Source organism: Brassica napus, chromosome A4 (genome assembly GCF_020379485.1).
Source record: "Brassica napus cultivar Da-Ae chromosome A4, Da-Ae, whole genome shotgun sequence".
In the NCBI taxonomy this organism is placed as follows: domain Eukaryota; kingdom Viridiplantae; phylum Streptophyta; class Magnoliopsida; order Brassicales; family Brassicaceae; genus Brassica; species Brassica napus.
Window position 1 is genome coordinate 4240143 of NC_063437.1, and position 14895 is coordinate 4255037.

Sequence of the window (14895 nt, forward strand, 5' to 3'; positions counted from 1 at the left end):
AGCCTGTTGTTGCAACGTCGTACACTCCTAAAAATCCAGGAAGGAGGTACTTCTCCTGCGACAACGTTGACGATGGAGACTGCCACATCTGGAAATGATGGGATGTGGCGATTCAAGAAGAGCTTGGTGAAATGCAGACACAACTTAGGATGGTCAAAGATCAATTCTTTGAGAGTGACCAGAAGGTGGCTAAGCTAGAGAAGATCGTGGTTGCATTAACCAAGAAGAAATCAATGGTTAAATATGGGTTTGCAAAGGGAGTTTGTCTACTGGTCTTGGTAATACTGGTCATCGTAATAGGCTGGTAAGTTTCATTTCTTATCTAAATAATATATTTGTGACCAAATAAATTTTTTTAACTGTTCTATCTTATGTCTTTCAAGGAAGAGCTTCGGAGGATTTAAACAACAGTGTCTGACCTCGAGATGGGCTTCACAGGTACAATACTTCCACTCTTTTTAGTTTCAGTAATAAAAATTAACTATACTGGTCATGCTTTAATGGTTATTAATGCTAGTATTGCTTCCTAACTTTAGATTTGATAGAATCGTACTTGTTAGCTTTAAGTGTAGCTAGTAGAGAAGTTATTAGTCTGATTTGAGTGGTGGTAAATGCTTGTTTGCTTTCTATCTGCCTAAGTACTCCGAACTAAATGCTAGTTTACTTTCTATCGCTTACTTAAGTGTCTGTGTTGGTAATAGAGTAACACAGACCATCATCTAAACATGAATAACAGAACTGGGTTTGTTAATCTAATGTATAGTCAATCTTCAGTTGACCTTGAGTCACCCGAACCTGCTTGGTTCGGTAGCCAAGGTCCTGATGAGTATGGTTTCCACCCTGTCCAGCCTACTGTCAAGTCTTCTGTCCACCCTAGTTTAGAGTCTTCTGTCCACCCTAGTGTCGAGTCTCCTGTCCAGCCTAGTGTCGAGTCTGCTAGCAAAGAGCGGAGGAAATGGTCTCTGTTTGAGGATAAAACGGTGCACGACGTATATGGTTAAAGACGGTGGGAAGGAGAAGCGCAAACAAGTGGTTGACCTTGATACAGAAGATGAAGTACCCGAACATGAAGCAAGACCAGTTGGTGTGAAAGCTGCTAAAGCTGCTGGTAAGAGAAAGAAGAGTGGCAAAGAAGAAGAGATCTCACAGTTGGAGGCCATCATGGAAATGAAAGGAAAACTCTCTAAACAAAAAATTCTTGAACGTTTACTTGCCAAAAAAGATCCACTATCTGAGATGGAAGAATCTCTAAAATTGAAACTGATGTCTGAGATGATATGAGGCTATTAAGGTATAAATGTTACATGTCGTCTGGTGTATTGAGTAGTTAGTTGTTCGAAGTATTTGTTACATGGCGCATTGCTTTTATTCTTTACTAACTCTTGTCTTTGTCTTGTTTCAGGTTCAGCAGTAGGACATGTGACCAGAGTCACGGGTGGTGCAGTAGGACATGTGACCGGAGTCACGGGTGTATTTGGAGTTGGGAAGTTTTTTGTTGTTTTCCTCATGTGACCAGAGTCACGGGTGGTGCATTGAGGGTGTATAAGTATCAGTCTTTTCTTGCGGAATTAGATATCTCTCTTGCTGTATTTCCTCTCTATCAAACTTGTCTCCTTTTGTTGTAATCCAAGGCTGTATTATTTTCGCTACAATCTCGAAGTGTAATCGACGAAGTTTGCTTCTCTTTAGGTAACTTGTCCAAAGTTTGCTTCTCATTAGATATCTCTCGTGCTGCTTTTGATTAATGTAATAAGAGTTTGCTTCTCATTAGATATCGCTCTTGCTGCTTTTGGTTATTATAATAAGAGTTTGCTTCTCATAAAAATCCAATTTGCACTTATATATACATTTATGTTTCTCATAAAAATCGAATTTGCTCTTACATATACATTTATGTTTCTCATAAGAATCCTATTTTAACAAAGTTGGTAGTCTTGATGGTATAAACATCATATTCATACATGTAGCTAGGTATAAACATCATAATAAACGTGATGATATATAACTATCATATATACGTACCAAATTAAATTAGTTATAGTAATAAAAAAAAAGTTAGAGATTAAGAAAAAATATACATAGTTTTATAGTAATACAAAAAAGAAGTTATAGATAAAAAAAATTATAAAAAAAATATTTATTATTTTTGGAATCAGGATATCTTTAAATGTCGTCATCTTCATCCGACGAAGTTTTCGAAGAAAGATTTGACGAAGTTTTCGAAGAAAGATTTGACGAAGTTTTCGAAGAAATCTTCGAAGATACATTCACCAACATAGTCGAGGCCCAAACCAGTCATCATAGGAGCCGTGCTTATATTGAACGAAACCGTGAAGGAGGACAATACCGCTTATGGAATGACTACTTCAGCGAAGATGCGACATTCCCGTCACAAATATTTAGACGCCGCTTCCGCATGAATAAAGACTTATTCTTGCGTATTGTCTATGGGCTATCAGAGAACTTTCCATTCTTTCAGCAAAGAAGAGATGCAACCGGAAGGTTAGGTCTTTCTGCACTACAAAAATGTACGGCAGCAATTCGTATGCTTGCTTATGGTTCAGCGGCTGACACGGTTGACGAATATCTCCGACTTGGTGAGACCACTGCACTTTCCTGTTTACGTAATTTCACTGACGGAATAATACATTTATTCGGAGGTGACTATCTACGACGACCCACACCGGAGGATCTTCAACGACTACTCGATATTGGAGAAAAACGAGGGTTTCCTGGGATGGTCGGGAGCATTGATTGTATGCACTGGGAGTGGAAAAATTGTCCGACCGCTTGGAAAGGACAATACGCACGAGGATCAGGAAAACCGACAATTGTCTTAGAGGCTGTTGCTTCACAAGATCTTTGGATATGGCACGCTTTTTTTGGTCCTCCAGGCACCTTAAATGATATCAATGTCCTCGATCGGTCTCCTGTGTTTGATGACATTTTAGAAGGTCGAGCTCCCAGGGTAAGGTACATGGTCAACGGACACATGTATAAGTTGGCATACTATCTAACAGACGGTATATATCCAAATTGGTCAACATTTATCCAATCTATCAAACTCCCTCAATCTCCAAAACAAGAGTTATTTGCTAAAGCTCAAGAAGCAGCCCGAAAAGATGTGGAGCGGGCTTTTGGAGTATTGCAAGCTCGATTTGCGATTGTCAAAAACCCGGTTCGTACATTGAACAAAGAAAAGATATGGAAGATTATGAGAGCATGTATCATACTACACAATATGATTGTTGAGAATGAACGAGATGGATACATACGATACGATATATCTGAATTTGAAGAAGGAGACGTCACCAGAACTCACAGGTGGAAACCAACAGGCCTACAAATCTGAATAATATGTTTCCCAATCGGAATGATCTTCGGGATGAGCATATTCATGAACGGTTGAAGAATGATTTAATCGAAAATATTTGGAATAAATTTGGTGATGAAGATTAATAATTAGTGTATCTTCGTTTCTTTATATTTATCAATGTATCTTTTTAATCATGCAATTAATAAAATTTAAATTTCTATTTATAAAAAATACGATAATATTCTTAACAATTAATTTTTAATATTATTTTTGTGGAAATTATTTCTTTTATATTTCAGGACGAACCGGGGCAATGTCTTCTTTCTCATTTGATTACTGTTTTTTGGCTGAGGTCACTGCTTCAAATCTACAAGAAGACAAACTTGTGAGTCAATTTAGTTGGTAAAATATATGGTTTAATCTATTATGTGTCTTTACGTTATTCGTTTGCAGTATCTCCCTGTGGGAGCTACGAGTTCTACTCCTTTGCACAAACAATGCCAAGAGACGATACTGGTGAACAAAGAAGGAAATTCATGGAATGTGAGTTTGCGATATAGCGAATCTAGCGGCAAGTATTACATCACAAGAGGCTGGAGAAAGTTCTGTCTCGATAACAGATGCGAGATAGGGGACTTATTTGTGTTCAATGTGGTTGGAGATGGGAAAACTACTCCATTGATGTGTGTATGTCCGGAAAGAAAAGAGTACTCTGAAATACTAAGCAAATACTTGACCAGAAAGAGTAGGGAGTCTTCATTAGGTGGTGATTCATAATCATGTTGTATTTTAATATTTAATCATCTTATAAACTCTTTTGTGTAATCTTTAAATTTGATCATGTTTTTATTTAGCAAATTTTCTATCTTTATGTAAAATTTTTGTTTTTATCTTTAATTGTTGTATTTTAATGTTTAATTATTGTTTTTTATGTTTATTTCTTGTATTTTATGTTAAGTTATTCTATTTAATCATCCAATATATAAAAAATATATTTCACTACACAATAAACAAAAAATCATTTTTTAATTCCTAAGGATTCCACTTTTGGGATCACCATTGTACACATATTTTTCACAAGAGTCCTTAACTATTCAAAAAAAAAAATATTAATCTAATCCTAAGGACTCCACAATGGGTCTCACCATTGTGGATGCTCTTAGAACTTAGAAGGACGGTCCTTGAACGGCCTCCTTTTGCTTCTTTAGAGGAATGGTTTAGGTTCGGGCAGTTCGATGAATATCAGTTTCTTGTTTCATTTTGTTGTTCACGGTCCCCTTTGTTTTCCATCTTTCTTTTCGTGTCTGTCCTGGGGAGATCTCTCTTTCGACTTTATCAAATTTGTATCATTACTTTAGTCATGTTCGCTTCTAAACTGAAGATTATCGTACCAATCGTCTTTGCTTCCATTTTTACCTTTTTTTTTGTGCCGTGGAACCAATTTTGAGGTCATATATTTTGTAAAAACACGGGAAAACTGTCAAAAGTGACTCAAAACTTGATTTTGAATACAAAAGTGTATCTCAAATTTAATCAAATGCAAAATTAACTCAAAAAGCTAGTGAAACTACAACAACTTTCTTATGATCAAACAAAAAAATTGTATTCAGTTTTATAACCCTCCGCGTGAGAAGACTTACAAATAAGTCTTCTGGTTCATTAGATTTTTAAAATAATTTAAAATTTTTTATAAAAAATATTTTGATGGGAAATATATTGAAATCATGTAATAATAAACATTTATAAATGATGTAAATTTAGTTTTACTAAAATTGAATTATTTTCAACATAGATGAGTAAATGTAGATTAACTCATGATAGTATTGGGTTTAGGGTGATAACATATGTTATAGTATTGTTGGTATTTTTAGGGTTAGATTTTGAAATCTTATCTTTTTATATTTTTTTTGACATATATGTATTTAATGAATATCTAATAACTTGATTTAAACATTTTAAGTATCTTAAAAGTTTAAAGAAGTGTTTTTTTGCTTAATTATTTGATTATATGGCCTGGAAGACTCACAGAAGATTTCCCAAGAAGTCTTCTGACATATCCCGCCTAAATTTTAGTAGAATTTAGGGTTTCTGTCTAAATATTAAAAGAACTTAGGTTTCCCGACTAAATCGAATTCTTCCAGAAGTCTTCCAAAAGTTTTCTAGAGGAAGTCTTCTCATGTATTAGATCATAGAAGTAATTAATAAAGTTTATAAAAAATATTTTGGAAGAGAAAAAATCAAAAAAATGTATTAATAAACATTTCTAAATGATGAAAATTTAGTTTTACTAAAATTGAATTATTTTTAACATAGATGAGTGAATGTAGATTGAGTCATGATAGCCTTTGGTTTAGGGTTTGGTAATATATGTTATTGTATTGTTGGTATTTTTAGAGTTAGATTTTGAAATCTTATCTTTTTTAATTTTTTTTAGTTTGAACTATATGTGTTTATTGACTATCTAATTATTTGGTTTAAACACTTTCTAAGTTTCTTTGAAGTTTAAAGAAGTGTTTTTTGCTTAGTTATTTGATTATAGGTTTGGAAGACTCCGAGAAAACTTTGGTTTAGGGTTTAGTAACATATGTTATAGTATTGTTGGTATTTAAGGTTAGCTTTTGGAATCTTAACATAAATTTTTTTGACCTATATTTGTTTAGTTTTGTGTAAATTAAACACTTTATAAGTTGATTTTAAGTTTAGTGAGTTGTTATTTGCTATTTAGTTAGTTATTTGATTATGTTATGGTTTGGAAGACTTCGAGAAGACTTTCCAAGAAGTTTTCTCATATATTTCCGCCTAAATTTTAAAAGAATTTAGGTTTCCTGCCTAAATCGAAGACTTCTAGAAATCCTCTCATGTATTTAGTTTTAGGGTCAAGAAGTCTTCTGTATAGAACACATTAACCTAATTGGAATTTTTGTATCTATGTATAAAGAAAATTTATACATTCTCTTTCTTCTTTTCATATGGCTGCAACAAAAATATAATGTTTCTCACTCTAAAACTCTTCAACCTTTCTCTAATCTCTGTGAACATCGAAACACCAAACTTTAAATGTATTTCTCAATTTTTTTTTCTTATGTCTTCTCACTAATTTATCTTCTTTTTTTAGGTTTTTCATTACATGGTTCTTATCTTTCACTCTTTCAAAGGTAGATCTATAAATTTTGGATATGTATTATTGTGTGTTTTATAGATTAGATTCTAAAAAACTATAGATTCAACCTAGATGTGACTGTTTTGTTTATTATTTAAGCATTAAATTATATTTTTGAAGTTTTTCAGTATTTTGAAGCCATTTGAATGTTTTTGAATTTCAGGTTTTTCATATTTGAGACATACTTTGAAAGACTTTTCAGAAGACTCTCGGAAGACTTCTAGGCAAGTCTTCTAATGCATTTTATGCTAGAAGACTTCCCACGAAGTCTTCAGGAAGGCTTCCGAAGTCTTTTGCCCAAAATGGTACAAATTTTAGATATGTATTTTGTGTGTTTTATATACTAGATTCTAAAAATTTATAGATTTAACCTAATGTGACTGGTTTCTTTATTATTAAGCATAAACAAAATATTTTTGAAGTTTTCTCTATTTTGAAGTCATTTGAATGCTTTTGAATGTACAAATTTTTCAGATATGAGTCAGACTTTGTAAGACTTATCAAAAGGCTCTTAGAAGACTCTTGGAAGACTCTCAGAAGACTTCCTAAGAAGTTTTCTAATGCATTTTATGCAAGAAGACATTCCACGAAGTCTATCAAAGTTTTATGCCCAAAGTGGTACAAATATTAGATATGTATTTTGTGTGTGTTTATATATTAGATTATAAACATATATAGATTCAACATAATGTGACTATTTTATTTATTAGTTAAGCATAAACAATTTATTTTCTAAGCTTTCTCTATTTTGAAGCTATTTGAATATGCATATTTTTTCAGATTTGAGTCAGACTTTGGAAAACTTCTCAGAAGACTCTTGGAAGACTTCTTGGAAAGTCTTATAATGTATTTTATGCTAGAAGACTTCCCATGAAATCTTCCAGAAGTCTTTCGAAGTCTTCTGCCTAAAGTAGTACAAATGAATGATATCAAGTGGAGTCCAAGCTTATCTATGTTGAGGAATGATATCTAGCTCCATGTAATAGTTTTGTTTATAGTCTGTTTTATGATTTGTATGTGTATTGTTTTAGTTGTGAATTCTTTTGTAGACTTGAAGAGATGTTAATCAAAAGAATTTGGTAAAATGTTCGTGTTTTGCCAAAAGTACTAACATTATTGAAGTTATTGATACAACATACAAAAAATATTTTTAACTATTCTACCCACTCATAACAAAACAACAAAAAAACTTAGTCAAATTTACTAAAACTAAGAGAGAAGACTTCACAAGAAAAAATAATCAAATTCACAAAAGATCAAACTTGAATTTTAAGTGAAAGTTAAAATTTTAAATCTCATGTAAGTTAAAAATTATGTCTTATGATCTAAAAAGACACATTAACCGCATGATTTGATATTTTTGAAGTTACTTAAAACTTTTGAAAGTTAAAAAAAATACCTTGAAGTTAATTAACAATCTTGAAAATTTAACGTATAAGACTTCTCGAGAAGTCTTCTCGGATTAGCTAGAAACATTAGTAAACATAAATTTTTGAAATGTCATAATTATCACTAAATAAGTTATGAATTTCATTCAGGAGCCCCAATATTGACTAATACACATGAATTTATAAGAAAATATTAGAAAAGTCATTTTAGTTGCAGAGAAAATGAAATTTTATTAAGCATTGAAGTAGAATACTTTCGTAGAAGTCTTCTATTTAATTAGGTTATTTTTGCAATTGCAAATTTACGAATGAAGACTTCTTAAGAAGTCTACTCTACAGAAGACATCTTGAGAAGTCTTCCTTTGTAAATATTGGCTTACTTTTGAATTTTAAAAATTCTCAAAAATGCCGGAGAAGACTTCTCGGATAAACATGTTAGTTTTGCAATTGACCGAACGACTTTTTATAGAAAACTTCTTGGGAAGTCTTCTCAGAAAAGATTTTTATAGAAGTATTCTCAACATCGCAAGAAGTCTATTTGGGATACTTTTTCAATTGACTATATTTGACTTTTCCAAAGAAGAGTTCTATAGAAGTTTTCTCTCGTAACCAAAGATTTGACTAAAACCCGTAATAAAATTTGAAAGAAGTCTTTTCATTAATATTAAATGTTATACTATTATTTTTCAATTGCAAAAGTAACCCATGCAGACTTTTTGCGACAGTGAAAAGACTTCGAGAAAACTTTCAGAAGACTTCTATAGAAGTTTTTCCCGAGAAGTTTTCTATAAAAAGTCAAATTTTTACAAACTTCGGTCAATTACAAAACTAACATGTTTATTCAGATTTTTTTTCTTAATAAAGAAAAGTTATAAGACTTCTAGAGAAGTCTCCTTGATAGAAAATACATTTATTGAAAAATCGATTTTTTACCTTAAGCTAGTGAGATGACTTGCTTAACTTCTCCAAGCACCCAACACTTCATTACAAAAGCTACCAAGTCGTTAATGACCATGAATGCTTCAATGTCTCTATGAACCTTACAAAACTTGGAATCAAAATCTTGTATTTTTTGGATGAATTTGAAGAGAGAGTGAAAGAGATGTAATTTGTGTGTATAAATAATGAGATATGAAGAGTAAAAAAAAAGTTAGTGCATTAAGAGTTTCAAATTGGTTGTTCATGGTGGTTAGTGTATTGATGGCAATGACAATATTTTAAATACTTGGTTAAGATGAAAATGATAAGGTAAAAGACTTATTTTCAAAAAAAAAAAGTAATAACATTTGCGTGAATAACTCGAACTGAAGAATAGGGAAAACAAAAGTTTCAGAAAACATGGATTATTTTTGTATTTGATCTGAAATTTTAAGTCATATTTGAAAAAAACCCTACAAATGTTACGTAAACTTCAACTTTCATTTCGTGAAATGATATTTACATTTTTAGCAAAAAGAAAAAAGATGGCGCACACATTTAAAAATGTTCTGATCTTCCACTTCATTTCTAGCAGCATATATTCTACTTGGTTTGAATTTATGTTTGTGATATTCACAAACCACAACTTAAAAAAAAATGGATAAGAAACTTTAAAATGCACGATGCAAACAAATAAAGCCAATTCAGATTAAGGGTTTAAAGCTTAAGACATAATACTCCCTCCATTTTTGATTATATGAAGTTCTGAGGTTAGATACATAGTTTAATAAAATATTTAATTTTATACATTTTCTAAACAAAAATATTATTAATTATCTAAATAACCACATTTCAACTAATAATAATAACTATGCAAAATATAAAAGTCATGTTTTTTTTTTGACGAAAAATATAAAAGTCATGTTGCATAAAATTAATAAATTTTACATTGAAAAGTGAAAATACCAAATGTAATTTGAAACAAAAAATTTCCAGAACTTCATCTTTTAAAAAAGAGTACAAGTTTATAATAATCAATCTTATTTTTCAAAATTTACATATTAAAAATTAGTCAGAATCAGCTGTGACAATAAATTCACGATCAGCTGTTACCTGTCTATTTCTTTTTGCCCACAAGGAAAACGGAAATATATTTTTCGCTGACAAAATGATAAAAAGAAACAAATTTAGAATAGGAAAATCAAATAAAGAGAAAGAATTGGTCCTAGGGGTTAGAGATGAGACATTCATTTATTATATATATTAATGCACACAAAACACTGATCGCTGAGAAACACAAGTCTTCTTCTCACACAAGTTGACAGATAAACTAGTTTAAATCCTCTACTTTCTCTGAGTTCCTTTTCTTGTTCAGACATTAAAGAACCAAGTGAGTTTTGTCTACCTTATTCCTTAGAAGTAAAGAAGATGCAGGTCGTCGCCAACTTCGATTTCCAGCCTTCGCCGTTCTCTCACGCCACCGGTGAGATGCTCATTTCTCCGGTAGGCCACCGGGACGAATCTTTCGTTAACTTCACCGACGCGCTTGAAGGCGCCAGTGATGACTCGCCTCCTAGCGTGGCCGCAGTGAAAGTACAGAAGGTTTACAGGAGTTATCGCACGCGCCGGAGGTTAGCGGACTCCGTAGTTGTCGCCGAAGAGCTCTGGTAAGCTAAAACATTGACTAGATGGAGAGATTAGTTTGAATGATTAATGTTAATTAATGATTGAATAAAGGTGGCAGGCGATGGATTATGCGAGGTTAAATCATAGTACGATTTCATTCTTCGATTACTCGAGACCTGAAACTGCAGTTTGCAGATGGAATCGTGTGAGCTTGAATGCCTCTAAGGTATGCCTTATTCCTTTTTCTCTAATATAAAGAAAAAAAAAGTTCACGTCAAAAAAGATCCTCAAAAAAAAAAAGAAGAGATTTGTACTTTCTAAAATCAAGATTTGTTTTAAAAATATCTTTCTTTAACGAATTATTTTCCCTAATATTATCTGAAAATGCCTCAGATTTAATATTATTGTAAGAAAAATTATCCACTTGGTTAAAAAGGTTTTGTAAGCATGTGGTTTGGTTGTGGTTAGGTGGGCAAGGGTCTGTCCATAGTCGACAAAGCTCAAAAACTAGCCTTCCAGCATTGGATTGAAGCGGTAATTTTTTAACCTTTTTCCATCATTTTCTTCTTCTTTTTATTAGTGCTAGGTTAATATTCAGATTAATTTATTTTTTGGTATAAAAGTGTATACTAAAATATGAAATTCAAAATCAGATTGACCCTAGGCACCGCTATGGACACAACCTACATGTGTACTATGAAGAATGGTGTAAAGCTGATGCTGGCCAGCCATTTTTCTACTGGTATGTTTAACCGTTCTTAAACCAAATATTCTCTGGGTTATTTAAACAAGTTATTGCCTAAGGTTCCTTTTGTTAGTGTTTTCTTCTAGTTCAAGAATTAAGATTGATATGAATCTTATCTGTAACTTTTATAAAATAACGGTTTCTTGCAGGTTGGATGTTGGAGATGGGAAAGATATGGATCTTATAGATTGTTCAAGGTCGAAGCTTAAGCAGCAATGCATCAAATATCTTGGTCCTGTATGTGCCATGTTTTTCTTATCAAATTTTAAATGTTTTATATAACATATTTTGAGGAGCTCTCATGCGAATCTTTTTTCCGGTAACCAGCAAGAGAGGGTAGAGTATGAGTATGTGATCATCGATGGGAAGATTGTTCACAAGTTAACCGGAAATTTTCTACACACCATGCACGGATCTGAGGGAACAAAATGGATCTTTGTTATGAGTACTTTCAAGAAACTCTATGCCGGTCTGGTAGGTTTTCTTGAGAACCGATTTAATCTTTGTGGTGGTTATAGCTTGATATAGTTGCTAAAAAGTTTTGAATGGGTCTTTTTATGTTGGTTTATGTATACTTCAGAAGAAGAAAGGAAGATTCCATCACTCAAGTTTTTTGGCTGGAGGAGCGACACTAGCCGCAGGGAGGGTGGTCGTTGACAATGGAGTCCTCAAGGTAATTTACTAAGTCTGCAATTGTATCAAAACATCAGTTTCTATTTCTGCATTTGAATTTACATTTACTGTAGCACGTTTAATTTACATTTTTCAAAAATAGTTAATATGTCTCCGTACGTTGTGTTGTATGTCTTTTCAGACAATCTCTGCATACAGTGGACATTACAGGCCCTCAGATGAAAGTCTGGAAACCTTTCTCTCGTTTCTTAGAGAGAATGAAGTGAGCTTAGACGATGTTGAGGTAAACTCTTGTTCTACTGAACCTTACACGATCAAATCTTGGTTACAGAATGATACTATCTCCGTTACACAAGATACATATTTTGGAAAAGAAATTGTATAGATTTTGTAACTATTTAAAAATTTAATAACAGTATGTTTTAAATTCCAAAAAGTTAGTTGAACTTATTGAATTACTATTTGTTTAATTTTATTGAAACTGAAATCACATAAACTAATATATATATATGACACAAATTTAATGTATCTTTTAATATGTTAACAAATGAAAAAAAATCGTCTTTGTGAAATGGTGGGAACCATTTACTAGCATATGGTTGTTTTGAGAGGAATTTACTTGAGAGCTAATAGTACTAGTTACTTTTGTCTTGTATAGGTGCACAAAGCTAGTGAAGATTCAGACAATTACGACGATTATATTAAACCCAATGGAGATGGAACCAAATCTTTGAAGAAAGAATACGCAACGTCATGCAATGCAGAGACTGAAACGGATGAAAACAGTAACGGAACACTTGATGAGACTAAAGGGAATAGTTACCAGAGAACGCTATCAGGTGGGTTTGAGAGCGCAAAAGCTGACGTTCCACAGAAAGCAATGCTACAAAGGATCAACTCAAAGAAACAGTCAAAATCTTTACAGTTGGGTCATCAGTTGATGCTGAAATGGTCCACTGGAGCCGGTCCAAGGATCGGTTGTGCAGCTGATTATCCGGTTCAGCTGAGAACACAGGCTTTGGAGTTCGTTAACTTATCGCCTCGATACCGGACCAGCACGTTGTCTCCGACCGGGAGGCTTGATATCTGATCATATGTTTTCCTTGTTCTTTAGTAGAGTTCATCGTAATCTTCTGTGACTTGAATAACGTGTGAGTTTTATCTATCTTATGTTTTTGATGTGTGTGTGTTTTTTTTTTAATGTTTTCCACCTGGGATGTTGTGAATCAGAAGGTAAAGAATGCGGTTATGTTTTGTGTCAAAGTTTTATCACTCATAAATGATACTTCTGTTTCAGTTTTTTTTTTAACTTTTTATTAACTGAATTATATACACAAATTAATTTCTGATATACTTAAATATTTTTTTTTAATTAATTATTTATATAATCACCTTAACAAATAATAAAATAGCATAATATAAAATTAATACTATTAAAACAAAAACATATTTTCGACTTAAATTTAGTACTTTATAGTGTAATATTACTAAACTTAGACCTTATATTATTTATGCACTTTAATATGTCGTGTAACAACATAATTATTTTGCTATCTCAACTAAATATTTAAATATTTCCAAAATAAAATAACTAAAAGTATATTCACAAATTGTTTTCTAAGATTGTAATCTATAAATTTTTACTATATCTTTAAAAATTAAATATAATGTTTTAAAAATATAAAAAATATTATATATATCTAAATAATTAAATAATTTCGTACTTATTATTAAATAATTAATATTAATTTATTTTCAACTTATAGATACAATAATTTCTAATATTTTATATATATTTAAATCATTATTAAATATTAGATTAAACAATAAGTATAATTAAATAACTTAATCTATTAAATGATTTGTAATTATAAAAATGAATAAAGTATGTATACACACAAAATAACAAAATAATCTTAAATTTCATAACATACATTAATGTATAAAAAATATATAAAAGTAAATATTAAATCATTGATAATTAATTATAATTTAATATAATAAATTCCAAAAATTTAATAAGTATAAAACTTTACTTAACAAATAATTTATATTATTTTATAATATAGGATAACGAGTTACATTTGATACTTTTATACGGGTTATTTCATCTTAGCCTTTTTTTTGTCACTGAAAGTTTCATTAGTTATGAAAATAAAATTCGAAATGGGCCTAAAGCGTGGCCCAAATCGAGAGGTTCATTACAGATAAAGAGAGTAATGCAAAGTCTTTTTGGCTAAACCATCTGCAACAGTGTTTTCCAATCGGGGGAGATGAGAGAAAGAGATAGTCGCAAACCCAGAGGAGATCACTCAGATGGCAGAGACGATTCCGATGATTTCTTTAGACTGGGAGTTACCGTTTATACCTCTGATCAACATTGTGTTCTTGGAGAAAACTTTTAGGGTTGAGAACCCTTAAGTTGTCGCCATGCAAAGAGCCGATCGCATCGCCAGCGCTGCTATGAGTGGTGATTTGACGAAGGTTTGAACCTCTAATCCCAGATAAGGAGATGTCAGATGCGGACATGAGAAGCTCCACCCTAAGCCCGCCGTCTTCGTGTCTGAGTTCCAAGCACCGTGTGTCTTGCAAGTGGTCGATCCGGCTTCCTCTGTTCTTCTCGATGATTGTCTCGGAGAGGTCCGAGCACATGCAGGTGATAAGCTTGATTTCCTGTTGTTCCCTTGCACTAATGACCATTCTTTTGCTAATCTTAGTTCCTTTAGCGCAGTTTTCTCCGGTGTGATTGTTTTATCCTAAAAAATTAGAGTATTCCTTGCTGTTCAAATGGCCCAACAAATCCACGGGAGAACGTTGAAGGCGATACTTGAGGACGGGAAGCAGATTGCTGATCGAAATTTGATTACTGCCTCTTTGAAAGTTGAGTCTACAGCTATGTGAACTTCTTGACGTAATGGAACACAATTCCAGACCTTAATCTCAAAAGGGCAAGTGAAGAAGATATGTGTATTGGTTTCAATGTCTTGGCATCTCGGACAGGAAGCTGCTGAAAGCATTCCTCTTTTTTGCAGGTTCGCTCCTAGGGAGAGGGCATTTTGCGCAATAGACCAAAGGAAAGCTCGTATTTTTGGGGAGAAACTTTCTTGCC

At 32.4% G+C, this 14895-nt stretch overlaps 2 protein-coding genes across 2 annotated transcripts; both read left to right on the top strand.

Annotated features, from left to right (window-relative positions):
- The first annotated feature begins 860 nt into the window (after positions 1–860).
- On the top strand, positions 861–8693 carry LOC106425506 (putative nuclease HARBI1). The gene is made up of 2 exons (XM_048778009.1): positions 861–1689; positions 2157–8693. The coding sequence occupies exon 2, from the start codon at positions 2168–2170 to the stop codon at positions 3350–3352; it is 1185 nt and encodes a 394-aa protein (XP_048633966.1). The 5' UTR covers positions 861–1689; positions 2157–2167; the 3' UTR covers positions 3353–8693.
- Positions 8694–10065: 1372 nt separating this feature from the next.
- On the top strand, positions 10066–13088 carry LOC106346691 (IQ domain-containing protein IQM3-like). Its single transcript, XM_013786093.3, has 9 exons — positions 10066–10449; positions 10520–10634; positions 10877–10942; positions 11062–11150; positions 11303–11390; positions 11481–11627; positions 11734–11826; positions 11968–12069; positions 12445–13088. Exons 1-9 carry the CDS (start codon positions 10211–10213, stop codon positions 12874–12876), a joined length of 1371 nt encoding a protein of 456 aa, XP_013641547.1. The 5' UTR covers positions 10066–10210; the 3' UTR covers positions 12877–13088.
- The last annotated feature ends 1807 nt before the right edge of the window (positions 13089–14895 follow it).

Excerpts from the sequence above, each read along its gene's own strand:
- LOC106425506 (XM_048778009.1), top strand. The coding sequence starts at position 2,168 with ATGTCGTCATCTTCATCCGACGAAGTTTTCGAAGAAAGATTTGACGAA.
- LOC106346691 (XM_013786093.3), top strand. The coding sequence starts at position 10,211 with ATGCAGGTCGTCGCCAACTTCGATTTCCAGCCTTCGCCGTTCTCTCAC. Across the intron at positions 11,391-11,480 it reads GCATCAAATATCTTGGTCCT|CAAGAGAGGGTAGAGTATGA; the intron begins GTATGTGCCATG and ends TCCGGTAACCAG. Across the intron at positions 12,070-12,444 it reads TGAGCTTAGACGATGTTGAG|GTGCACAAAGCTAGTGAAGA; the intron begins GTAAACTCTTGT and ends TGTCTTGTATAG.